This window comes from Maylandia zebra, linkage group LG3 (assembly GCF_041146795.1).
Source record: "Maylandia zebra isolate NMK-2024a linkage group LG3, Mzebra_GT3a, whole genome shotgun sequence".
Taxonomy (NCBI): Eukaryota; Metazoa; Chordata; class Actinopteri; order Cichliformes; family Cichlidae; genus Maylandia; species Maylandia zebra.
Window position 1 is genome coordinate 53,008,737 of NC_135169.1, and position 26,053 is coordinate 53,034,789.

The 26,053-nt window shown below is 42.1% G+C and overlaps 2 protein-coding genes and 1 long non-coding RNA gene across 3 annotated transcripts in view; 1 reads left to right on the forward strand and 2 right to left on the reverse strand.

Annotated features, from left to right (window-relative positions):
* The window catches only part of LOC143416584 (NACHT, LRR and PYD domains-containing protein 12-like), a 294,773-nt gene that overhangs the window by 151,370 nt on the left and 117,350 nt on the right, over positions 1–26,053 (forward strand). The window lies entirely within an intron of this gene.
* Positions 7,386–11,111, reverse strand: LOC112430978 (mitogen-activated protein kinase kinase kinase kinase 2-like). The gene is made up of 6 exons (XM_076877765.1): positions 11,039–11,111; positions 10,834–10,986; positions 10,672–10,758; positions 10,519–10,589; positions 10,360–10,415; positions 7,386–7,883 (listed from the first exon to the last, which is right to left on the reverse strand). Exons 1-6 carry the CDS (start codon positions 11,109–11,111, stop codon positions 7,796–7,798), a joined length of 528 nt encoding a protein of 175 aa, XP_076733880.1. The 3' UTR covers positions 7,386–7,795.
* On the reverse strand, positions 11,185–12,142 carry LOC112430594 (uncharacterized). Its single transcript, XR_003022092.2, has 3 exons — positions 12,022–12,142; positions 11,804–11,862; positions 11,185–11,719 (listed from the first exon to the last, which is right to left on the reverse strand). It is a non-coding gene; the product is annotated as an uncharacterized LOC112430594 (long non-coding RNA).

Below are 26,053 nucleotides of genomic sequence, written 5' to 3' on the forward strand. Positions count from 1 at the left end.
CATCTTCCTGTTTCTGACTCCAGGCCAGCTCCACTAACACTTTCTCATCAGACACTGCCACCTAGTGGAGGAAGTCTTAGTTCCATTTGAAGCTTCAGATGACAGTTAGTTCCTTTACAAAGAGGTGGAGGTGGTGGGGCCACAGCACCATCATCACTGAGTGCCATAGGACACTTAACCTTTGTTTCCATATGCTGGGAACTTCCTGTTGTTCCAAGGAGGACTGGAAAATGTGTGAAAATCTCCCAGTCAGTTCCTCACAGCACACTTCAATCATTTCCCTCCCACAGCATCAGGACCAGGGCTTTTTCTCTCTTTGGTCCCACTAAGAGATTTCCACACAAACACCTCATCAGTGGGACTCTCAGAGCTACCAGCCCTTTGCTACAATCACAAAGCTCTTCATTGAAATCAATGATATCAAAGCTGGAATCCAATGAGTCCAAGTCTTCTGCTGATTCAGCATCACATTCATCTTTGCTCCTTGTTCTGCATCCCCACCATGGACTTCATTCCTTTCCAAACCAGCCTTGAGTGTCCTTTATTCAGCTCATCCTCTGCTTTACTTTTACACCTGATTTTAGCTGCTTTATCTCTCTTTCAACAAGTTTCTGTGCCTCAATCTTTTTCTTCTGTCCCTCATAACAAGACAGCTTCTTCTGCCTGAGAACATGTTGGAGTGATTTACTAATCCAGGGCTGCTTATTGGGGAAAATGCTTCCTGTTTCCAAAGTAATCCCCATTTTTCCCAGAAAGAAATGTAAGTAGAAATCGATGATCTAAGTGAGAACATGAGCCTTTAAAAAGTTCCAGTGGGTGCAGTCAAAGCAGTCCCTCAGTCCCAGTATAGAGTCTTTGGTCCAGACTGGAACAACTGTGTGCCCAGTTTGAGCTCTCTTCAGTGCTGTGACCTGACAGACCCAGAGGGGCCATCACATTACATTTAGAAGCTCCCCTAATGGAGCCACAACACATGTCCAACACTTAGTCTGTCTTGTTGGACCAACTGGAAGAAATGATTCAAGGACTTAGTCACAGAACAGAGATTCAAATCTCCAAAATCCAACTGGCTGCATCAGGACATATAGTCTGAAACTCTGCACAGTTTCCTGTTTGAAGCTGCTTCCTGTTGGCTTCAGCTGTTTGGAGTTTCCATTTTCTAAACTTCTACATTCTGAACCTTCTTCAGCTCTGAACAGATGATGAAACACTGAATGATTTCAAGCTCACACTTTGTCTAATAAACTTACATCTTTCATTCTTTATACAGATTGTGGAACTGTGGTTTGTCAAAGATCAGCTGTGATTATCTGGCAGCAGCGCTGAAGTCCAACCCCTCCCATCTGAGAGAGCTGATCCTGTACGGAAACAACCTGAAGGATCCAGATGTGAAGCAGCTGTCTGATCTTCAGCAGAGTCCAGACTACAGACTGGAGACTCTGGTGTAAGTAGAGTGATGGAGTGAGTGGGTGGTGCTGTCAGCAGTATTGTACTAAACACAGTCAGTATGAAACAAAGATCCAGTGTTTCCTGTAAAGCTGCAGCTTCTCAGTGAAGCTGTGAGAGGAGAATGGTGACAGGCTTCAGGATTGGACACAAACACTTCCTGTTTCTGACCTTTATGGTCACCATGGTAACGGCTGACACGCTCTGATCAAACACTGTCAACAGCCAATCAGCTCTCTGAACAAAGCAGCACGCAGACCAATGACTGCATTCGTTTCCAAGTTTAAAGCAGTGAAGAACACAGTCTGTAGGTGAGGAAGAATTTAGTGAGAGCAGATGTTTGGATGGAATTCCTCCAGTTAACAGCTGGAACCGTCCATCTGGATTGTTGGGCTTGTTGTTGGGGTTCCTACAGAGCTCAGAGTGGACACACCAAGGTTCTTCTAATGAATGAAAGTCCAAACTCAAACTAGGAGGGAAAAACATTTTCATCAACTTCAATAAAAATCCAAAGATTAGAAAAAGTGAAGCAACAATGAGTCCTAGTACAGTCCCAGCACTGAAGTCCCTGCTGCTCTTTATACTGGATGTGCTGCATCACTGACTGACAGCTGATGAAGAGTCTCTGGAAACACTCGTTTATCTCCTCTGCTCTTCCTTCTTCTCTCTGCAGGTGGAGGTGATGATGGTAAACAGGACGGTGTGTGTGCTGAGAGAGGAGGAGCTGTGTCCTGATGATCCAGAGAGGTTGAAGCAGCAGCAGCTTGTGTGTAGAGACGCTCTGACTGGGCCATGTTACTGGGAGGTGGAGAGGAGAGCTTCATCCAGCAGTGACTGACAGAGGAATGAGAAGAAGTGCAGATGACTGTCAGTGCTGCAGAGTGAACTGCTCTGAGAACAGCTCCACTGTCAGACACAATGTAGAGTCCAGCATCATCCCTGTGTGTCCCTCTGGATCTGACAGAGGATCATCAGTGTATCTGGACTGCTCTGCTGCTGCTCTGTCCTTCTACAGTCTCTGCACAGTCTCTGTCTGACTCTGGCTTCAGACCCTCCTGGATCAAACTCACCTGGAAAAACTTTCAAATTCAAATTCAAATTTTATTTGTCACACACACAACCATACCCAGTATGACATGAGTTGAAATGCTTGTAGCTGTGCAATGCCCGACCATTAAATGAAAGTGGTTTTACAGTATTTACAATTTACAGGTTATTACAAAATGTACAGATTTAACTTAGAAATTTACAGTAAAAATGTGCAAATAGCAGAAAGAGATTATAAGGAAGTGTACATGAAGAAAAACCAGTGTGTGTGGTGATGTGATGTGTGTGAGAGTCCAGTCTTATAGTGATGTGATGTGTGTGAGAGTCCAGTCTTATAGTGATGTGATGTGTGTGGGAGAGTTCAGTCCTACACCTGGTTCACGCCGCAATGTATTGCGCCATTTTCCGGGTCCACAAATCAAAACAAACGCACTGTGTTGGAACGACGACGACATGAAACATGCTTAAAAGCAGCTCCAAAGAAAACGGACGGTATAGAGACCGATTGCGTCCAGAGGCGAAGCAGCAGCACAGGGGGACAACACAAATTAGAGTGCATTGCAAATCTGGACCCATATGAAATACGGCAGTGGAGTAAAGACCCAGACGACTTACCGCCACTGTCCTACCCTGATATCTTCACGTATCTTGTTTGTGGAGTAAGCGCTTACACTGGGAACCAGTTTCATAACTACAAGTCACTGGAGGCGCACATCCAATTTACAAGTGCAAAATTTGGCTATTTTCAAGCCGCCAAACTGTGAGTACGTCGTCATTCATACCAAGGTAAGTCAGCTGGAGTGCATCGAGTGTAATAGCCATTGTCCACCCCCCACCTTAATTAATGTTATACATTTATCATTGAACTGCTAAAATATCGTTATCATATCATGTGCCCATAATTGTAAAGTAGATGCAAACTAACACATTGATAATCGGGCAAATTATTACTTAACGCCAATTTGTGTCCTTCCTGTCTCATTGAATTTATTGTCTTTACATCAACCTTGTCCTTGTATGTTCCAGGTACTGCACTCCCAAAGATTGAATGAACCTGCATTACGGCCATGGGTAATTGTAAGCACCACGGGGAAGGTCGAAGCCGCACACTGAACATGCTGAACATGCTACCTAAATAAATCCCAGCAGGAAGCATGTTTTAATAGTGTGATTGGGCCATCTGAACATGCTACCTATACGACAGAGCCATTAACCACGTAAGGTAGCATATTCTGATAAGTTAGCACGGATTGATAGACAAGACTATAAATTTACGCTACGGTAGGATGTTTTGACAGAACACCTTTTCTCGTCGCCAACATTTTTCTTTTGTTAAGCTTACTGTTATCAAGGCATGGTAAATGAACAGTAAACCTTGCCTGATGACTAATCTTCCCGTTTCCCTCTCATTGATTTATTTGGGTTGTCATGGCAGAAGTATTAAACGATGCCTTTTATTAGAACATAAGCATTTAAATGGAGTAATTGTATTTGAATTAGTTAAATATGAGTGGGCAACTCTGACCATGACAAGACTGCATTTGCTCTAAAAACTTAATAAAAAATTTAGACATATTGTTGTCATTATTTTTACTCTTCAATTTTATGTGTTTTTTTCTTTAAGATGGTATCAGAAGTTGCTCCTCCACCATGAAAAAAACCATCTGCATATATTCTTTCACTACATCCACGATTCTCCTCTGTGGTCTTCCTCATTCATCCTGTTTGGAGCTTAATGTTCAACATCCTTTATCTATTAAAATTACAGAAGGAGAAGAAAGTAATCATCAGAGCAGGAATCATGATAAATGATAAATAGATTACCAGTACATACAAACATAACACTTGCATAATTTCTCTGATAACGCTGCATTGGATGGGTTTATTAACGGTGGGCTGAAATTGTACTACAGTCTGCTGGTGAGGAACTTTTTTGAGTGTTGAATAAAATGTCCTCCACAATCTGTATATGAATTGTCATTAAAACCACAGAGATTCTTACTTATAAAGGAAAGAAAAGTGGGACAAAGCCCATCAACATATAGTGTATATTTTCTGAAACATTACAAAGATGCAGGTAATTCTGGGTTCACCTGAATTACAGATTAGACTGGTGGACAAACAGATGTTGTGTACAACTGGTGACAGCATCAGTGACAACAAATTAATCAGCGAGGCTGGAAGCAGAATTAGGAGGCGTCAGAGTCAGCGAGGGTCAGAGATCGACGAACAAATTGCCCACCTTCATGGATAATGCATCCCCCTCAGAAGGATTCAAAATTTGGGCCACGAAGAACAGTTCAGGAAACCTATTTTATTGTTTCGTCTGTGAAACTGTATAAATAAAATGTAAATTATGTTAAAGGCAAACACATTTGTAAGCGATAAGAAACAAACATGCTTTGCATTATACCTTCAAACATCTGTATAGATTTGATACATTATTTATTAACTGAATTTGCTAACATGTCTTACATAGTGAGAGTGTTTCTTTTACTGATGATATTTCAATGATATGTATTTTTTATGACTAAATAATGCTCTATCGAACACCTGGCAATAACAGCAGGTGTGGCAATTTTGTAATTTGTTGTTTAAATTTGATATTATTGTAGGCAGTATATTTTCTTAGCCTTTGTCATACTCATACTTAACCCTCTCAGGCTCAAATTAAGTTTTTGTTGCTAATGCACAAAAGAATACCTGCAGTGGTACTTCTGAGTAAAAAACTCATGAAATATGTATGTGGGGTGATCAGGTTGTTAGCTTTTAACTGTTGCAAATCTGCAACGCCTGCCTTGAGAGGGTTAACACAGCAATCTCAGAAACAGTACAGTAAGTTTTGGTGTGGATCACAGGGTGAAGAGTGGGGGTCACCCAGAGTCAGAATGCAGTGAAATATCAGTGTCACCTCTTACAGTTTTCCTGTAATCTGAGCTCAAAGATGAGAAAATATATAGTACAGTACTGTAAATTGGGTAAAGTTTACTGTTGATTTTCCGGAAAACCGTACAGTAATTTGGGCTGTGGATCACAGGGTGAAGAGTGGAGATGAACCAAAACTGGGAGTGGATTGTGAAGTACAATAGTGTCAGGACACAAAAGACTGCGTTTCTAAGCCAGTCGGCACCCGTACCGTAATATGCATAAGAATAGTGCAACAACATTTTAGGTGCGGCTGGCTTGACTGTGTGGTCGTAAGTGAGGGCTCACTTGACCGCGGTCAAATATGGTGCTGGAGAAACAAACTACAGAGAACTTTGTAAAGAGAGTATTGAGTGCTTTGGCGATGTAAATGGACTGGTTCTTATATAGTACTCAAAGCACTTTAAAGAACTTGCCTCATTCAGGTGTACGCAAGCACTTTTCTCTGTAAGCACTTTCTGTGTAATGTTCACACACATTCGGAGAGCAACTCTGGGTTGGTATCTTGCCCAGGGATATTTGGCATGCAGACGGGGATTGAAGCACCTTCCTCTACTACCTGAGCAAAGCCACCCCATGTTCGTCTGTGCACAGATTTCTTTCAATACAGTATTATCACAATTGTGCAAAAATACAGGCATGAAAGCTTAAAGTGCGCGATCACAATAAAGGTGACGCTCAGAGACTGACTGAGTGATCTGAGAACTCATCAGCGCTCCTCATTGCCTTCACTTACTTGCTGCTATGGGTGCAGGAATAACACAGTTATGCAGTTACTTTCTCAGTCTGCTAGAGCCTCCACTTGAACGCAAGAACCTTCATTTATCTTCTCAAACGGAATTCAAAATGTTTTTTACAAATTGAAGGATTAAGATATAAATCGCAGCAGCATCGATCCACACATTCAAAGAAGAACAACCCAACAAACTCTTCATAAAACTCCAAGAGATATGAAAATCTTTATTTCTGTCTATTCTGTGTTGTTAATAACATCACATCTTCACATAGTAGCAAAAACATATTAAACAAACATTAATCTCAACATGCATACTGTACTTCAAGTTTCTCTCATGGAAAGGCCAGTGTTACTTTTATAGTATCCTTTCCATAAATATCATAAATATCTTTACCCATGTAGTGGAATTATTTTATTTTTTCATTTTAGTTAACAAGTATAATGTGACCACATTCACTTTTTATCAGGACAAGCTACACCACCACGGTGGTTAGCATACAATAACACTGCCTTGTTCTCAAAGCTTCTTGCTAACTGTACTTTTTTCTGAGATGTTCTCTTTAAGTAAGGATACTGAAAGTGTAAGCAGTGTATACGGTCACATCACGTGCTTAAGGTTGTGTTAGCACTGATAATTCCTTCACAGTTCTTTAAAGATGCTGAAGTCATCATATCAGCTGTAAATGCAGTGCTGCTGCTGTCCTTACGCTATACTTTCAAGCATCACACTTTCTTACTGACCAGTTTATTTCCACTTTTTATGCTCTAGTATGGTGTGACTGAATGAAGTCAGCAAACCAAATTCTGTCCATCTGAGGATGAGAAGAAACTTGCATGAAATGGGAAGCATGAGATGAAGATGGCTCCTATGCTTTAGACGTGGCACTGTTTCTGCCATTGTAAGTACGCTAATGCTTGAAAGATCCATTAAAAGTCTGACACTTCACTCTTCAGCTGGAGCGTCCATCAAGTTTTACATTCCAGGTTTCCTCGTTGGGATTACGACTCAGACGATGATGTGAAAAATTAGTTATTACATTAAACCCATAAAATCAACACTGGCAAAAAAGCCGTGCACTTCACAGAGCAGCTTTCTATGGCCGAGCAGCTCCTGCAGGTGTAAGGTGTAGGTGTCACAGCACTCTGGTCCAAAGAGGTTATGTGCAGCATGCAGACAGAAAATGGCTTTACAGAATATGACTGAATGTTGAGGCACCAAAACAAACTCAGTCTGCCCCTCAGTCTGATCAAGAAGAAAACCTGACTGAGCGCTTCATAACATCAGTACGATGATGTCCCAGAGGCCATGTTCAGGTTATTCTCCCGTCCACACTGAGCGGGCGGATCAGTGGAGTCTGCATTAGCTTTAACAGAAAGGTCTGATTTAAGCAGGTAAGCTGAATAGACAAGAAAAGCTAGAAAGCTTTATCAACTATAACCCCAGCGAGGACCTTGACAGGTGTCTTGTGTACAGGTGAAGGCTGGACAGTCAGCAGGATACCTTCCTAACATTTGTCATTCCCAGCATTGAACCGTTTCCTGGCACAGCCTCAGTGAAACAGAGCATCGTTTCCACCCCACAGTTACAGACAGGCTGTGCTTTTCTTTGGTAACACCGTCGAATGAGCCCCGTGTCCTCTCTCAGTAGCTGCTTTCGTGTCCTGTCAGGATGTACAGGCTGCTCAGTGCTGACGGGTCATCAGTCGGTGTGCTCTGAAGGATGATGGCTCTGCACATTGTCAGCAAATGAGAAGGAGATGAGTTGTAAAGGAGAACCAGAGAAAGGCAGTACTAACCTAAAGCCAGTGCCTCCACCTGCTTCTACTCCTCCCACCTCTAGTACTAACACTACTCTACTGATACTACAACCACTGTAGTTTGACTTTAATGCTACACACTGGTACAGTACTGGTACACTTACTGGAGTTTTACTCCTTTTCCTGCTCATCACCACGCCTACTACTTTTTTAAACTTTATGATAAGTGTGAACATTTACACAACAGCATACAAACAAGTTTAAAGTAGAAAAAAGGAAGCAAAGAGCTGAGAAATACATAAAACATAACACAGAAGAAAAAGAAACCTTTGCAGGGATTCCTTCTACACCCAGTTTGAGTAAAAACTAACTGAAACACAAGGAAAGAAGATAAGATCAACTAAAATAAGGGTTGTATAATAATACTTAGTACTGGCAGCCACCAGCGCTAAGCCTCAGCCTCCCAGTAGACACACCTATGGTACCGATTTAAAATCCTACATGTCTTTGTTCTCAGGTTATCACGTTCACAAACTTTGGTGTCCACGCTATTTGCTTGCCAGGCTGACAATGATTTAGATCACAGAAACATTTTTAAGCTGTTATTCCTGGTTTCACAGTGGAAAACTCCGGGTAACGTCCATTATCTTTGCTCCTGTATAAGACTTTCCTGAATGCTGAGGTTTGGTCTTCCACATGAAATTCAGTACTTTTGTTTCAGTTTCATTAATGATGCATTGATTTTGGACATCGATGTAATATATATGTGATACACGACAGTCTTTGAGTCCGTCCTTCTCATATATAATCCCACTGTTTTTGCACTTCAGATGATTCCAGTAATGACTGATTTAAAAAAGAAAAGTGAAATGTTTCTAATGAACTCACCACGATTCTTATTACAAACTTCATTAAGAGCTGCTGGATCAACAGGGGTGTCCTGGATTTGTTAGTAATATAATATAGTAATATATTATTATTAGTTTTAATTATTTAGTCAAAAATCAATTCCAGACTGCTCTGAAAGAAATCAAAAAGAATGGACATTTTCTGAAGACTGAGCTTTCATGCCAGATATCTATACGATCCAAATGTAAACACACACTTGTAGTTACTGAAATTATTCATTTTCACAGGTTGTGTGTCAATTGTTTGAGAAAACCTGGTGTTAATGTCCCCTCCTCCCACAAAAATGATCAAAAGGAAGTGCTGAGGTTATTATCAGGATGTCCTAAAAGCTCTCAGTTAATCCAACATGCTGCAGCGAGAGTCCTGACAGGGACTAGAAACAGAACATTTATTGGCTCCAGAATAAAAGATTCAAAATCCTCACATAAAAGGTTTTGAATAATCAGCCCCTGTCTTATCTTAATGACCTTATAGTACCATATCACCCCATTAGAGCACTTCGCTCCGAGTATTTAAAAGTAAAATGGGAGCCAGACCCTTCGGTTTCCAGGCCCCTCTTGGTAAATGGTAAATGGACCGGTTCTTATATAGTGCTTTTCTACTCTGAGCACTCAAAGCTTGCCTCATTCACCCGTTCACACCCATTCATACTCTGACGGATGCACCGGAGAGCAACTTTCATGCAGGATATCTGGCATGTAGACGGGGAGTAGGTGACCTGCTCCCCCACCTGAACTACAGCCACCACTTCTGTGGAACCAGCTTCCAGTTTGGGTTTGGGAGACAGACACCCTCTCTACTTTTAACATTAGGATTACAACTTTCCTTTCTTCCCTGAATCCTCCCTTAGTTAGCCTAGTCTAGGCTGCTGGCGGGTTCCCGTGATGCACCAAGTGTTTCTTCTTCAGTCGCCCTTTTCACTCACTATCTATTTAAACACCTCTCTGCATTCAATCATTAGTTGAGAATATTCTCTGGCTCTCTTCCCCAGATTGTCTTTGTCCCGTCTTCCTCCTCTCACCCCCCCAACCAATCGCAGCAGATGCCCGCCCCTCCCCCAGCCTGGTTCAGGTTTTCACCTGCTAAAAGGGAGTTTTTCACCTTTGTGCACCATAATTGCAGGGCCTTTACCTTACAATATACAGTGTCTTGAAGTGACTATTGTTGTGATTTGGTACTAGAATAAAGAAAATTAGCACTAAGGAAAGTAGTTTTCTGTACAAAGTGTCAGGTAGACGGTAGTTGGTAACTTTAATGGCTGGTTTTCTTTGGAGGGCTGCATGCAAACACATAGGCTGCATTTCCTAAATCCTTGGATCTGAGTAACCAACAGAACAAACACTCTAGTGTGACTCCTGCTTTAATGCTACCATTAATGCTAGCAGTATTCATGCTACTTCCACATGCTACTCTGAAAATCACTTCCAGGTCTATTAACAATAGTATCAAGAAAAATACTATCCTGATTACTTCTGATGTACTAGGAATACTAGTTTCTCACAGTGATTGATAGCTCTTGTCAGCATACTGTTAACATACCTGTTTGTTCCCAGAACTCTGAACACACGACTCTCATCTGTAATTTCTTGTGTTACCTGCACATAAAGTGAAAATTCACATGTGTAATGACTTAGAACAAATATGATAAGCACATGATACGAGCTCAGCCAACGTTGGATGAATTTACTAGTTCATCACCTCATCTGAATGGAAACTCCTCCCTTTGAGGCCATGCTTCCAGAACGCCAGCACACTATCCTGCAAGCAGACTGACAGAACAGGAGGTGTCACTCAGCTTTCAGGACACACATCAGCTCTCATTCACTTTGTTTGTCACATCATCATTTCTACCTAGTGTTTCAATGGGGAAGTCAAAGACTATTTCTGCAGCCAGCTGTCTGGATGGAAGTCCTTGCAGGTTCACGATCTTTACAGTTCCTGTCCAAACAGTACACAGATTGAGAATGAGCATGAAAGACATTTGAAGGATTCACAATATGCGAGGGGACTTACTTTCCAAGGTGATGAGAACAGTGTCTCGGTCCAGCTGGGTTACCTGCACGACTCTGAGTGCTCCACTATCTCCTGATGCACGGAAAGAAGGAAGCTTGTTGAAACAAGTTGTCTTAGGGCGAGAGGCGGGGTGCACCCTGGACAGGTCCCAGTCTGTGGCAGGGCTAACACATAGACACAGACAACCATTCGCACACATTCACACCTATGGGCAATTTAGCGTTTCCAATGAACCTGTCCCCTAACTGCACGTCTTTGGACTGATGCCACTTTTCCATAATGTTGTGGCACAGGCGTGTTTCCAAGCAGCACTGTGTTAGGACTGCAGACAGGCTTAACACAGAGCTCTGTTCTCACAGTACATACATTATCTTCATGAAATGTGCGAGACATTCACAAAAAACCTGTCAATTAGTCTGCTATGTGATCTAATGGTGCATGCTGGCGTTGAACTGTGTGCTGATAACACTGTTCCTGTAGCACAGAAAACACATGGTAACCATTCAGTTACACGAGCTTGGACCCAGAGAAGGTGCTGTTGGTGTTTTTGGACGGCGTTTATACAACGTTTCTTTGATTTAGTCTCTAAAATCTTGTTGGGCTTGAATAAAAAGTATGCATATGTTATTAAAAAAAACAATGACATGCTTCAGATTTTGATATGCTGTCTGTCTACTTTTATGTAATTCAGGTCTAATGGCTGGTTTGCATTGTGGAAATCGGGTTAGAGTTAGAAAGGAAGACATTTATTCAGGTGGCAAGTTCAACATATCTGTACAAACCTTTAGATGCATGAACTTTTGAAGAGGCTCATACCACAAGAGTAAAACCAGGCCAGATGGGACAGCCCCGCACAGAAATGTGCTATCTGTGTATGGGTTTCTTGCTGAAACAGAGAGAGCAGGACTAAGTGTCTGCAGTTGTTCTCTGTGAACAAACAGACTGACCAGAGTAACTCGGCATTGCTTACCTACACTGCACCTCCTACAACCTTTAGTGTCAGGAATCTTTACAGATATGGTAAACTTTCTGTGGCCAACAGAGAATATCCAGGTCAGAACAAGCAGACAAAATTGGGTTTACAGTATCCTCCTTCCTCAAAATCAGGTGGTAGCATCATACATGACATTATTAACACTGCTGCACCTACAGCTCCTGTTTCCCTGCATCTGTGATGGCGTGTCGTACCTGAGACTGATCCGCTCAGTGAGGCGGTTGGTGCTGAGCGACAGGCTGCTGTGTTTCTTGTGCAGATGTCCTTTCTGTTCAAACAGAGCTGGCAGGCTGTGCGAGTAAAGCTGGGCCGACTTGCCTGCAATATATAGTCACTGCCTGCCCTTCAGCTGCTTTGCAGGCTTCTGTTAGAGCCACTATCTCAGCTGCTTGGGCAGACATGGAATGTGATAACTGCCCAGCACGGATGACCTGCACATCATCCACAACAGCAAAGCCCGTTTTAGTCTTTCCCTCTGCTGTTTTAAAACTGGAACCATCAACAAACCAAACCTTGCCCTCAGTGAGTGGTATGTCCGTTAAGTCACTTCTAGGTTTACACTGTGTTTCCACATGCTCACTACACACATGTGGTGTACCCTCCTCCTCTGTGGGCAACAATGTAGAGGGATTCAAAGTTGTACACCGCTTAATAGTTATGTGTGGCTGGGAGAGCAACAGTGACATTAAAGACAAGTGTCTTGCAGGTGACAAAAATGTCATTTTAGTCTGCAGCAATAAAGCATCAACTTCATGTGGAACCAGCAGGGTCAAAGGGTGAAACAAAACAATTTCACCAGAACACTTTACGGCTTCAGCGGCTGCACACACAGATCGGACACAGTGAGGTAAGGCACAAGCCACTGGATCCAGCCTCTTAGAATAATAAGCTACTGGCTTCATGCCACCTCCACATTGTTGTGCTAACATGGATGTCATAAAATGTCCTTTACAGTCAACAGTTTGAACAAAAGGCTTGTTATAATCTGGAAGTCCTAGAACCGATGCTCCTGTCAGCATCTGTTTCAGCATGCACAGAGCTTGCTCCCCCTCAGGGGTCCAACTTAAACTTTCTGACATAGCCAAAGGTTTACTGTACATCATATCTAATAATGGCTGCGCAATTTCAGAGTAATGGGGCATCCACGATCGACAGAAATTTAGCAACCCTAGGAATTGCATCATGTGTTTCTTTGTCACTGGCCTAGGTGCTGCCAAGATAGCTGTTTTCCTCTCTGGATGTATGCTTTTCCCTGCTGCACTAAGCAGATGTCCTAAAAATTTCACTTCTGTCTTAACCCACTGTAGTTTGGAAAGTGAGGCCTTGTTACCTGTCTCAGCTAAGTGAGTCAGCAATGCCAATGATATGTCTTTACAGTTCTTCTCTGAATTGGATGCAATTAAAATGTCATCGACATATACCAACATCTGTGAATGTGATGGAATCACAAAATCAGACAGACAATTTGTAATATTCTGTGTGAAAATTGTAGGACTGTCACAAAAACCTTGCGGCAATCTGGTGTATGTGTATTTTTTGCCTTGATATGTGAAACCAAACCAGCCTTGTGAATTCTCATGTACTGGTATGGAAAAGAAAGCATTACTTAAATCTACCACTGTGAAGTGTGTCTTGTCTGGCTTAAGCTGATTTAACAAGGTGTGGGGGTCGGGGACGCATGGAGCTATACTCTCCACTGCCTGATTTACGGCTCTTAAATCTTGAATCATGCGCCACGACTGTGAATCAGCCTTTCTAACTGGGAAGATGGGTGTGTTACATACTGCTTGTGGAGCTTCAACTAGTATCCCTGCTTTAATCATATCCTCTATAACTGGTTTAATGCCTTCCACTGCATCAGGCTTCAAGGGATATTGTTTCACTCTTGGCCTAAAAAACGTTTTGGGCTTTATTACTACTGGACTCACTGTTGTTATTAACCCCACATCAGTCCTCCCAGTAGACCAGAGCTTCTCTGGGACCTGTTTAAGCTCCGGGTGATCTTTGACATCTACAACATATCATTCTGCTGTGTCATTCTCACTCCCCTTTAAATGTGTTTGTGGTGAGGTATGTGTCACCCATCCCAGCTTTTTACGAAAGATGCTGTGCTGCACGTCTGTCTCCCAACCCCCTCCAGCTTGCTGCCACATTCCAAGACTCTCCCCCTGTCTCACCAAAGATGCTAAGTCTGTCCACTCAGCTGTGCCACTCTTTGTCAGTGAAATATGTGGTGTTTGCCCTGTAAAAAGTTGTTGTGCAGCTTCAGAAAGGATCACACTACATCCAGCCATAGTTTCACCATCAGTATATATTGCCTTTATGGTGATTCTCTGTGGCCCTAATTTCAGCACTTTATCTGTGTAGGCCTCATCAGGCCCAGGCATGGTCTTAAATCTCAGTGTGACATGCAAGTCTTCTGGTGGCTGTATGTCATGGTTAGTTGTCAACATTTCCTCAGCTGCAGCTAACAGTTTACAGTTTATTTGATCAGGTCTGGAGGCCGACAGGTCAAGTGTCCAGTAATAATGCAAATCCCCACTGTCCTGATGAACCATTGTCTCAGCAGTTTCACCTTTTCCTGCAGCTATCATCCCAATGGATGTTGGAATTATTGAAATTCCAAGTTTCATCATCATATCTCTTCCCAAGAGGTTCACCGGACAGGTTGGGCACATTACAACTGAACCCTGAGCTGCCTCTCCTGTGGTAGGATCTCTAATCCACACTGGTTTAGAGATTCTATGCTGATTTAACTGACCATTTGCAGACTTCACATAAATTGTGCCATTTGAAGGATCAACTCCTGACACATGATCTTTTAAAACAGTTTTATCTACACCTGAATCACACAGAAATTGAACAGTTTTGCCTTGCACAGTTAACGTGCGAACTGGTTTTACTTCTTTCCCTGACAGATTTAACAATACTTGAGTCAAATCTAAAGTCTGAAACACAGGCTGTTGTAAATTCTGGCAAAGTAAGGGATCATTTGTACATGTATATGTATTAGCAGTGTCAACAGGTGCTAGTCATTTATTATAATAAGGGTTTCTTGGATCAGGGCGTTTATACTCTTCAGGCATGCGATCGGGACACTCCCTTGCGTGATGGCCCATTTCCCCACATGCATAGCACTTATCATCTCTTTTACCACGGTTATCCTGGGGTCGCCATGGGCCTCTACCTCTCCTACTCCTGCCTTCTTTTTTGCCCTCTTCCAGCCTGTCCCTGACACAAAATTTCATCTACTAAAAAGGCAGCGGCCTCAGAGCTTTGTGGCTTCTTTTTTTTATTTTTAATAACTTCCTGTGCATGGCGGGCCCAGTTCATGCATTCAACGGACCCGTCAGTGTTCTGATTGACATTTTGTTTTCTGATAAGAGCAGCAATGCATGGATGGAAGCCATTCATCAGAGCATGTTTTAACTGCTGCTGATATGGGCTGGCCTTCTCTGCACTCTCTTCAAGGCCGCTATGTTCTTTGAAAACTTCCTCTAATCTTGCCCTGAACTCATGAACATCCTCTCCTTCTTTCTGAATGCATTGGGCAATTTTGTTGTAATCTACAGAAGCTTTAAAAGTATTTCTAAGACGCTCATAAACCCCATCAACTTGGCCTCCCTAAATTTGCATGTCCATAGGGTAGGACGATATTACCATCCCTCCCTGTGTAGGTGCCTCGCACCCGAGCCCAGTTATATGTGAGACACTTCCTAAAAGTGGCTTCTGTTTCCTGACCGTTTAAGCGGTAGGAGGAGCAGAGTTGCTCGTGTCGGGCGATAAATTCATCAACATTAGTCAACGGGTTTCCTAAACCTTTACATGCCTCTGCACATTCAGATTCAGTCCATGGCCTGTAAACACAAATAACACGGCTTTGGTCACTTTCAACACCAAAATGGGGATTCGCGACCTCCACCATGGGAAAGGTATCATGGAAAGGGTAGGCAGGCATACCAGCTGCACTCGTCTCATCCCTTTTAGTTTTGGATCTAGTGTTATAAGGGCTTAAATATTGTGCTGCGGCATCCCCAAACTCCTGTCGTACTCTATCCTCCTCCTCTCTCTCTCTCTTCTCCTGCTCCTGCTTTTCCTCCTCCTCTCTGGCCTCTCTCTCTCTCTCTAATGCTGCCCTACGCTGTTGGTCCCTTAACGTCAGCACCACTGAAGTAGACCGCACCGTCTCATCTTCAGGTTTCACAGCTAATGCCTGCAAAGCTGCTCTCTTCACATTCACTGCCTCCTGTCTTTTCTGCGCCTGCTCTAACCACAGTTTAGCGGACGCCAGTTGTAACTCTCTCTCCTGTTTCAATTTCCCTTTTGCACAAGCTGCCTTTACTGTCAACTGGACTACTAACATTTGACATTGTCTGTCAATAGGAAATTGTACTTAGTAGTCAGTATAATCTTTTAATTATATAAGTTTGTATATGGTAGAATACTGCATGTAATCATTAGTGTTTAGTTGGTGGCATATTGAAAGAATGTCTCATCCTAGGAGGTCTGTAACATTCTAGGGTGTTCACCCCCACATCCTAGGAGCATGAGAGAGGTCGTATCTTCTCTTTGTTGATATATGGTATAGCAAACACACGTATATCTCTTTAAGTATAAGAGCCTTTTGTTTAGATGGACCCGCTAGACTCCTGGCACCAGCTTTGGGGAGTCTTCACAGGGTCACATCTTGACCTCACACACACACATACACACACACGTACACCTCCACATTGCAATGTAAAGAACAAACGCTCACTGAAGTATAAATAAAGACCGGGGCAGTTTCTCAGCGCGAGTCTCAGTTCTGGAGACTGCCCTTGCTAGCAAGAAGTTCTGTGTGTTTCTCTTCTCTGAGTCTTTACTGAAGAAGTGTTTTAGAATATATTTCTTAACATTATTCTACAACCAATTTACCTTCAAAATCATATTTCTTGCGCCAATGTCCTAAATACTTTGCGCTACCGGGAGCGAATTTTATCATAAACTTCTCGTCACCCTCCGACACACTCTTGGTTGCTTGGGAACCCATAATAACAACAACAGCTGGCGTCACAGACCACGTGTTCTGCTCCGCACCCACTCACACAAACACGCTCACACAACAACAACAACAACACAAAATAGGCCTATTGTCCAGCACAAATGGACTCCGCGGAACTTCTCAACACCCCACTGAGCGGTGGAGAACTCACTACAGTACCCCACAAAGCGGTCTGTATTTCACCCCACTAAGACGGTGAACCAAAATAAAGTTCGAACTGCGCAACTCTGCGACTTAATGCTTCTGTACTAAAACCCCACTGAGCAGCTTTGTACATCGCCCCACTAAGACGGCGAATTTTAGCCCCACTGAGCGGCCACGGACAACGCCCCACTGAGCGGCGAAGACGTACGATTATAGAAGTAAACTTTTTTTTTTTTAAACTTACTTGGAGTTGCTTATTGCGTGTAGCATCAGTCCCGAATCCTGTCAATCGCCATCCATCGAGGAGAAAAAACACAGACGGCTAATCCACCGGCCTGATGACGAATTCTCACGCCTCAGGACTTTGCTGCAGGACCTCTATAAGTCCTGGCTGACGTCAGTCTGTCAGCGTGTCTCTTTTCCCCTCGGTGAATGTCGACTCCAGGGATCCGGCTCTCGAAGGACCAATTAATGATAGGTTTGTAGCATAAACCTATTCGCTGGAACGTTAAGGACAACTTGCTACACAGCAAAAAGCAAGACACAAGGCACCAAAGTTCTTCGTGTTACTCATGCATGAGGGAGACCTGCCTGGAGCCAAGTGTCGTTCCACCACTTGACCTCTGTCAGACTCTCAAGGGAATTATTTCTATAGGAGACTGCATTTAATAGCAGTCTGTCCTGCCACAAAATGCACCGCTAAAAATACAGTTTCTGCTTGTCCCAGAATTTATTAAATTTGAGAGTGAAGTTGTAGGACTGATGCTGGTTAGTGGTGTAGGTTTCATGGATGTGACACCTGAACTTGTGTAAAATGACCACCAGAGCATATTCCGGGATTTCTGGTTAGTTCACTGGAGTTAAGCAGAGGTGTCTTAAAAGTACCACCTTATAAAAAATAAAATGAAGTTCCAGTATAAAAAAGAATAAGAAGAGAAAAAGCTACACCCTGCTAAATGCAGTAACTTTTAAACATTACTCTAAATGTAACATATAGAAAGGAAATCAGTCTAAGTATACTTTACCTAGTAAGTATACTACAAATGCTTCTTGGGACTACATTGGCCCCCGTTTTAGTATATAGAAGTATACTTGAAATTAACTTTTAGATGTACTTTTTGTTCACTATAACTGTACTAGCATAATGTCCTTTCCAGTCTATAAGAGTATACTTAAAATATACTCTACTCTAACACAATACTAAACTTACAAGTATACTATTGATTTACTTTTTAGTTTATATTTGGCTTACTTCCGATTAACACATAGTAATTAACATCCAGTTGAAACATATTTTTCAAATCACTCCATTCCCCAGACAGTCAGATAATAGTTCCAACTATCAATTCAATTTCAATTCAATTCAATTGTATTTATATAGCGCCAAATCACAACAAAAGTCGCCTCAAGGCGCTCCATACATACAGAGAAAAACCCAACAATCATATGACCCCTATGAGCAAGCACTTTGGCGACAGTGGGAAGGAAAAACTCCCTTTTAACATGAAGAAACCTCCGGCAGAACCAGGCTCAGGGAGGGGCGGGGCCATCTGCTGCGACCGGTTGGGGTGAGAGAAGGAAGACAGGACAAAAGACATGCTGTGGAAGAGAGACAGAGGTTAATAACAGATATGATTCAATGCAGAGAGGTCTATTAATACATAGTGAGTGAGAAAGGTGACTGGAAAGGAAAAACTCAATGCATCATGGGAATCCCCGGCAGCCTACGTCTATTGCAGCATAACTAAGGGAGGATTCAGGGTCACCTGGTCCAGCCCTAACTATATGCTTTAGCAAAAAGGAAAGTTTGAAGCCTGTCAGGGGTTGACATTTGTTCTATCACAAGTAAGAGAAATAAGACACTGCAGACCAACTCAGAGAGTTTTAAAAACGTGCGCACGGGTGAATGTCCCTGAGAAGACACACACACCAATTGCAGGCTTGCTTGCTTTATTTATAGGGCAAAGCAGGTTACATAGTACTTCCTCTTTCTGTAAGCAGTCGGGGAGAGGTTAGGCATTAGCTCAGCTTATCTGACCTTACACACACTGGAGTAAAGAATACAGAAGTATATCATGCTTTATCTGACATCACAGACACTGAAGTAAAGAATGCATCATGTTCTCTTTAACAATAGGCTCGGTTATGTGAAAATATATGAACACTTGAATATAAGGCACACTTGATTATATTGTATTTTTATAAAAATCTTCTTACAAAGCCTAATCTTAAAAGTAGAGATAGTGTCTGTCTCCTGAATCCAAACTGGAAGCTGGTTCCACAGAAGAGGGGCCTGAAAACTGAAGGCTCTGCCTCCCAGTCTACTTTTAAATACTCTAGGAACAACAAGTAGGCCTGCAGAGCGAGAGCGAAGTGCTCTAATAGGGTGATATGGTACTACAAGGTCATTAAGATAAGATGGGGCCTGATTATTTAAGACCTTGTATGTGAGGAGCAGGATTTTGAATTCTGGATTTAACAGGAAGCCAATGGAGGGAAGCCAAAACAGGAGAAATCTGCTCTCTCTTTCTAGTCCCTGTCAAGAAGGCTTCCTTTGCAGAGAACTACACTCATAGTTCACGTACCAGAATTATATTGCAAACAGGTGAGAAAATGATTTGAGAGTTGAGGTGTATTAACTATTAACCCTTTTCACTCACAGTTTAAACATTTTTTTGCCACTCTGTTACTCTGTTCAAAAGGTAAAAGACATTACACAAGAATTTGTGACAAATTCTTCTTTAAAACATCAATTATTTGTCATAGTTGTTTTAATTTTACAGTTAAAGCACTGCAATGCTTGCTGGGTATTTCGTTGTACTTCTTAGTATAAGTAAGTAAGTAAAGTAAGTAAAATTTATTTATATAGCGCTTTTCACAGATAAAAATCACAAAGTGCTTTACAACACAGGAAATGAGAATATAAAAACAATATAACAGTAAATAAAACAATATAAAACAATAAAACTATAAAAACAGCATAAGAAGAAATTAATCAAATGCTTTTCTAAATAAAAATGTCTTCAGCTGTTTCTTAAAAGAATCAATGGAGTCCGTGCAGTGAAGAGACAGTGGGAGAGAATTCCACAACCGTGGTGCCACAGTCTGAAAGGCCCGATCACCACGAGTTTTAAAACGAGTGCGCGGTACCACCAGCAGTCTCTGATCTAATGACCTTAAAGCCCGAGAAGATGTATGTGGTTTCAGCAGGTCAGATAAATATTGAGGAGCCTGACCATGTAGGGCCCTAAAGGTTAGAACTAAAATTTTAAAATGAAACCTAAAATTTACAGGCAACCAGTGAAGGGAGGCCAAGACTGGAGTGATATGCGATCTTCTCTTGGTGCCTGTTAAGAGACGTGCTGCAGCATTCTGCACAGTCTGAAGACGATTTAAGGCTGATTTGTTAAAACAAGTAAAAAAGGCCATTACAATTGTCTAAACGAGAAGAGATAAAAGCATGAATAATCATCTCAAGTTCAAGCTTTGATACCATTAGCCTGAGTTTAGAAATATTCCGTAAATGATAAAAACAGTTTCGGACCAGCTGCTTAGAATGCTGCTCGAGAGACATCGAGCTGTCAAATATGACACCGAGATTTCTAAGGCTTGATTTTACATAAGGGTCTAAGAAGCTGATATGCTGTCTAATTTCTGGGACCATGTGGTCTGGAGCAATAATTAGAGTTTCTGTTTTATCAGAGTTTAGTTGGAGAAAATTGTCATATAACCATTTGTTGATTTCTGTCAGGCAATTACTTAAATTAGACAATTTATAAAACTCAGACATTTTGAAGGAACAGTATAGTTGGATGTCGTCAGCATAGAGATGATAGGAGATATATTTATAGCGCTTAATAATTTGGCCTAGGGGAAATACATAAAGTAAAAAGAGAATTGGACCCAGGACAGATCCCTGAGGTACCCCACACGTCAAAACTGTTGATTCTGATGTGACATGATTCATGCAAACAGTAAAAGATCTCTCAGACAGATATGATATAAACCATTTTAAAACAACACCAGTAATCCCAAACAAGTTCTCGAGTCTGTTTATCATGATACTGTGATCTACAGTGTCAAAAGCAGAGCTGAGATCCAGCAGGACCAGCACTGTGTATTCTCCAGAGTCTGCTGCCATCAAGATATCACTAGATACTCTAAGTAAGGCCGTTTCAGTGGAATGCAATTTACGAAAACCAGACTGGAAAGTGTCCATAACAGCATTTTTATCCAGGAAATAGTTAAGTTGTTCTAGTACTACTTTTTCTAAAATTTTCGATATAAAAGGCAGTTTGGATATTGGCCTATAACTGTTGGGAAGAGATGGATCCAGCTGGGGTTTCTTTAATATTGGCTCAACATTAGCTTGTTTAAAGAAGCTGGGGACTGAGCCAGTATGAAGAGAAGTATTTATCATTTCCACAATACAGGGGCCAATTGAATCAAACACACTAGTGAAAAATGAAGATGGAAGGACATCAAGGGGGCTTGAAGTCTGTTTTATATGACAAAGCAGGCCTCTGATGTCTTGTAATGTAACAGGAGTAAAAGACGACCAAGTATCAGAGGAGAGCAAGTTAAAAGTTTGATATTAAGAAGATGATGGAGAGATATTAGACCTGATGGCAATGACCTTATTTCTGAAATAGTTCATAAACTCATTGCATTCGGACGTTGAGTGAACAGGTGCACAAGGAGCATCAGGAGAAACAATACTCCTAATTGTTTTAAACAAGAATTTAGGATCTTTCTTTTTTGAAGCTATGAGGTGTGAAAAATACTCTGTTCTGGCATTTTTCCACATGTCATTTAGCAAGAGGATAGATTCTTTAAGGTGTAACTTATAAACCTCAAGCTTGGAAGCCTTCTACAAGCGTTCTAGCTTGCGACAGTATCTCCTGAAATTACGAATGTTTTCATTTAACCAAGGATGAGATTTCAAACGTAGGACAGTACTTTTTTTCAGAGGTGCCACTATGTCTAAAATAGAATTACACTGGTTATTAAAGGATGAGACAAGAGAGTCCAAATCATTGTAAGTCATTTCAGCGTCAAACATGGCAGAGAACCTTTTGCCGGCGTTCTGGTTTATGATTCGCCTTTCAATCGTTATTTTGGGAGCCGGGGGATCCAAATAAAACGACAAGTTAAAATATATGCAGCTATGGTCACTCACATGGACATCTTCCACACGAATGTCATTTATATTTAAACCCAAGGAGAAAACAAGGTCCAATGTGTGACCCTTTATATGTGTAGGGCCAGAAACATGCTGCATAAAATTAAAAGACTCTGTGATGGTCATGAAGTCAGCAGCCATATTACAGGATGCATCATCAATATGAAGGTTAAAATCTCCCAACATTACCACCTTCTCTAATTTAATAATGGATGACAGGAGGTCGTTAAATTCAGTTAAAAAGACTCCGGCAGGGCCAGGAGGTCGGTAGATTAAAATACAATAAAAGGTGTGCAAAGAGCCGACCTTGATCATCTGAAGTTCAAATGAAGTAAAAGAATCCGATTTCATCAGTCTGCATGTGAATCTGTCCTGGTGCACAACAGCGAGACCTCCACCACGTCCCGAAAGACGTGGAGTTCCGATGACGGAGCAGCCAGTCGAACAAATTTCCTTCAGATGTATATAATCCATGTTTTGTTGCCACGTCTCAGTTAAACACAAGAAGTTGAGAGATTCCTTTATAAAAAGTATACTTCAGGTAAACTTCAAATACTTCAAATAGTGTAGCTGCAACTTACTCCTTAAGTTAAAAATGATGCTGCATATTGTAGTTTACATGTGATACTACTCTCACAATGAATTGCATTTTATGGTAATACACTCTGAATGAGGATTTAAGTAATTACTCTTAGATCTACAGTAGAAAACAACAGAAATCCGGATGGTGTAATAGTATAATCTCAGTAACATCACCAATTGTTACATTTGCTGTATTTTACAGTTGTTTCCATGAGTACGGTGAGTTACCGTAAAAATAATGTAATCTCATGGAACTTTCCCACAATTACATGCAAATTACAGTACCAAACTGCAAACATCCTTTAGAGTTTTTTACTGTTGATTTTGCAGTACTAAGCTATGGAAATTACTGCAAAGACTAACAGTGTAACATCAAATTGTAACATCAAATCCGCTCCGCCGATGGTTGACTCCAAATCTCCCGAACACTATGTCGATCTGAGAAAGAAAGACCGAGACCAAAGTCTGTCGAGACCAAGACCACATAAAAGTGGTCTCGAGACATCCAACTCTACCACACGTCAACCTATTAACTCACTTCTTCAACATCTCTTTTCCTTTCTCTCCAGCTGCTCTTCTAACTTTCAACTGACTCATGCTGAGTGAACCCTTACCCACACAACCATTCTCTGCCATCTAACACAACATACTTTTACCCACAGTTCTTGCCATACAGTCACACAGGAGTTTGTCATCCGGCTGCCCAGTGGAACGTCCGCCGCTTTACTGGCTCTAGATCCCATTTTGCTACACGAGGCGTCCCCCGTGAGGTTCCTTGCTTGAACACCGCCACTCCACGAACATTGTGGTACGCAGAAATGGTTCCAGACAGTGGACTGGAATACAGGCCTGGGGAATCAAACACCCAGGATTTTGCCTCCGGTGTCGGCAGGCGTTCCCCTCCTCGGCCAGACAAAAAACTCCCCATGACTGTATACAGGTTAGCTACAGCTCACCCATCTGCAGGAGTCCCCTCAAAGAGATGGATGAAATTAAAGAAATTCTAATATAATACTAAAGCTAGAGCTCTCTGGCAACAGAGAGGCTGCTTCCTACTCATTTATCTCCATCAAACCAGGCTCAATTCAATCTGTAACAGGATTACTAATATTCACTGTATTTCAGAATGACAAAACACAGATACTCACTACTTTCTTGTGGCTGAGACTGGTAAGTACTCACTAAATGTAACATTTATAACAGGAATAACCATGGACACTGTAAAAAGCTGCTCACATATTTAAATGTTACACTGGAGATTTAAAAACAATTACAATTACTTCTGTGGCAGTACTGGCACAATTAGTTCCTGGTCTGGGACCCCAAGGAGTGTGATGGTGTCACTAAGACTTCTCTACCTGTGAGGGAGCTCTGGTCTCCAGACATCATTGTTTATGAGTTGTAAGCACTTCAAATATAACATACATCCATACATACATCCATCCAACTTCTCCCGCTTATCCAGGACCATGGGGGCAGCAGCCCAAGCAGAGAAGCCCAGACTTCCCTCTCCCCTGCCACCTCCTCCAGCTTGTCTGGGGGAACACCAAGGCGTTCCCAGGCCAGCTAAGAGATATAATCTCTCCAGTGTGTCCTGGGTCTGCCCCAGGGCCTCCGAATCTCATCTCTGCTTTTCGCAGATGACGTGGTTCTGTTGGCTCAAAAACAAAAGTGAGGGGAGATGTGTGATTTAAGTAGTGATGAGAATGATCAAAATGTCTCAGTGTGTCAGTTGCAGGTGGGAAGCAGACCTGGATCAATCTCCACAGGCGGCGGTCGGAGTAAAATAATAGCTTAACATCATTAGAAACACCCAGGACGAGTTTTGGCTGAATTGTTTTACAGCTTCACTTCCATGTGTTCCTCATCCCGAAAAGCAAGCTCCAAGGATGTTAACGTCTCCCTGAAAACAAGAAATGCAGATCCAAAAGCAACAACATGGCAGGTCAAGAGACAACAGCAGTATCCTGAGCAGCGAGGGGTCCAGCAGCAACAGCAGTATGTGTAAAAGGCATCAGCAAGGAGAAAACACCATCATCATGACTGGATGGATGGAGATGCAATGGACTGCTGCAAGGGGGGGAGACGAGACTACAGTGGAAGGAGGGGGAGGAGACATGGAAGAACGCTGTTGTTTAGTGTGGGAGATCAAATTGGGCTAAGGAACCTGGGGAGGAAAACCGACTGCCTTTGAGTGGAGAATTGAAAAGTGTCTGAAACACTGCAAGGAGGAGAGGCACACAAAAATCACACACACAAACAGAAAATGCATTAATCCTATTAAGACATATACACATCCAATGAAGGCCAGATAACATCTTAAGCATGCGTTTCTGTTTTATCATCTTGTCCAGTTCACTTAGTGGGATGAGAGGTGATATGTAAACTAGTGGACTAGTATTATGTTAGGAAAGATGATTGAATGATAGCAGGTGTAAACAGAATGCTGTAGAGAGGGTTTAAAATGGGTGGCACTAATAGATTCTGGGTTCTGATGTGTGGGGGAGGTTTTACCATGACACACACCTGGTTACATGGGAAGAAACTCATTATCTAATAGAACAGCAGTGTTATGTGGTGTGTGTGGCTGATGGATGAATGTTTTGGGCATTTATCTGGCTGAGGCATTTTCTTTTGTTACCAAGTTGAACCTGCCAATTAGTTTTGGTTTGAATTACCCTTCCAAGATGAAGAGCATGCTTAGATATGTCCTAACTAGGCCTTCCTGTCTGTTTGTTTTTTTACTTTCACAGTGCACTGAAAGTTTTGTTTGGTCATGCAACACGCAGCACCTGTACATAAAAGGCCAAAGCAGACTGTACTTCTTCAGAAGGCTGAGGTCCTTCAACATCTGCAGGAAGCTCCTGAGGATGTTTTATCAGTCGGTGGTTGCAGGAGTACTGTTCTATGCTGTGGTGTGCTGGGGGAGCAGCACAGCAAAGGACTCATCCAGGCTGGAAAAACGAATCAGGAAGGCTGGCTCTGTGGTCGGCATGAAGCTGGACACTTTGGTGACAGTGGCAGAGAAAAGGACATTAAAGAAACTGATGGACATTATGGAAAATGCTGGGCATCCTCTGCACGTGCTCGTAAATAATCAGAGGAGCCTATTCAGCGACAGGTTGCTTCTCTCAAAGTCAAGCACTTGACTTAGCACTTAGTTCCAGCATGTTTCATTGTATCCAGACACAGCTAGAGACACATCTACAGCAGCATCTCTGTGCAGGACAAACGACAGCTGACGAAGAAACATCGAAAACTTCACTTCACTCCTCTA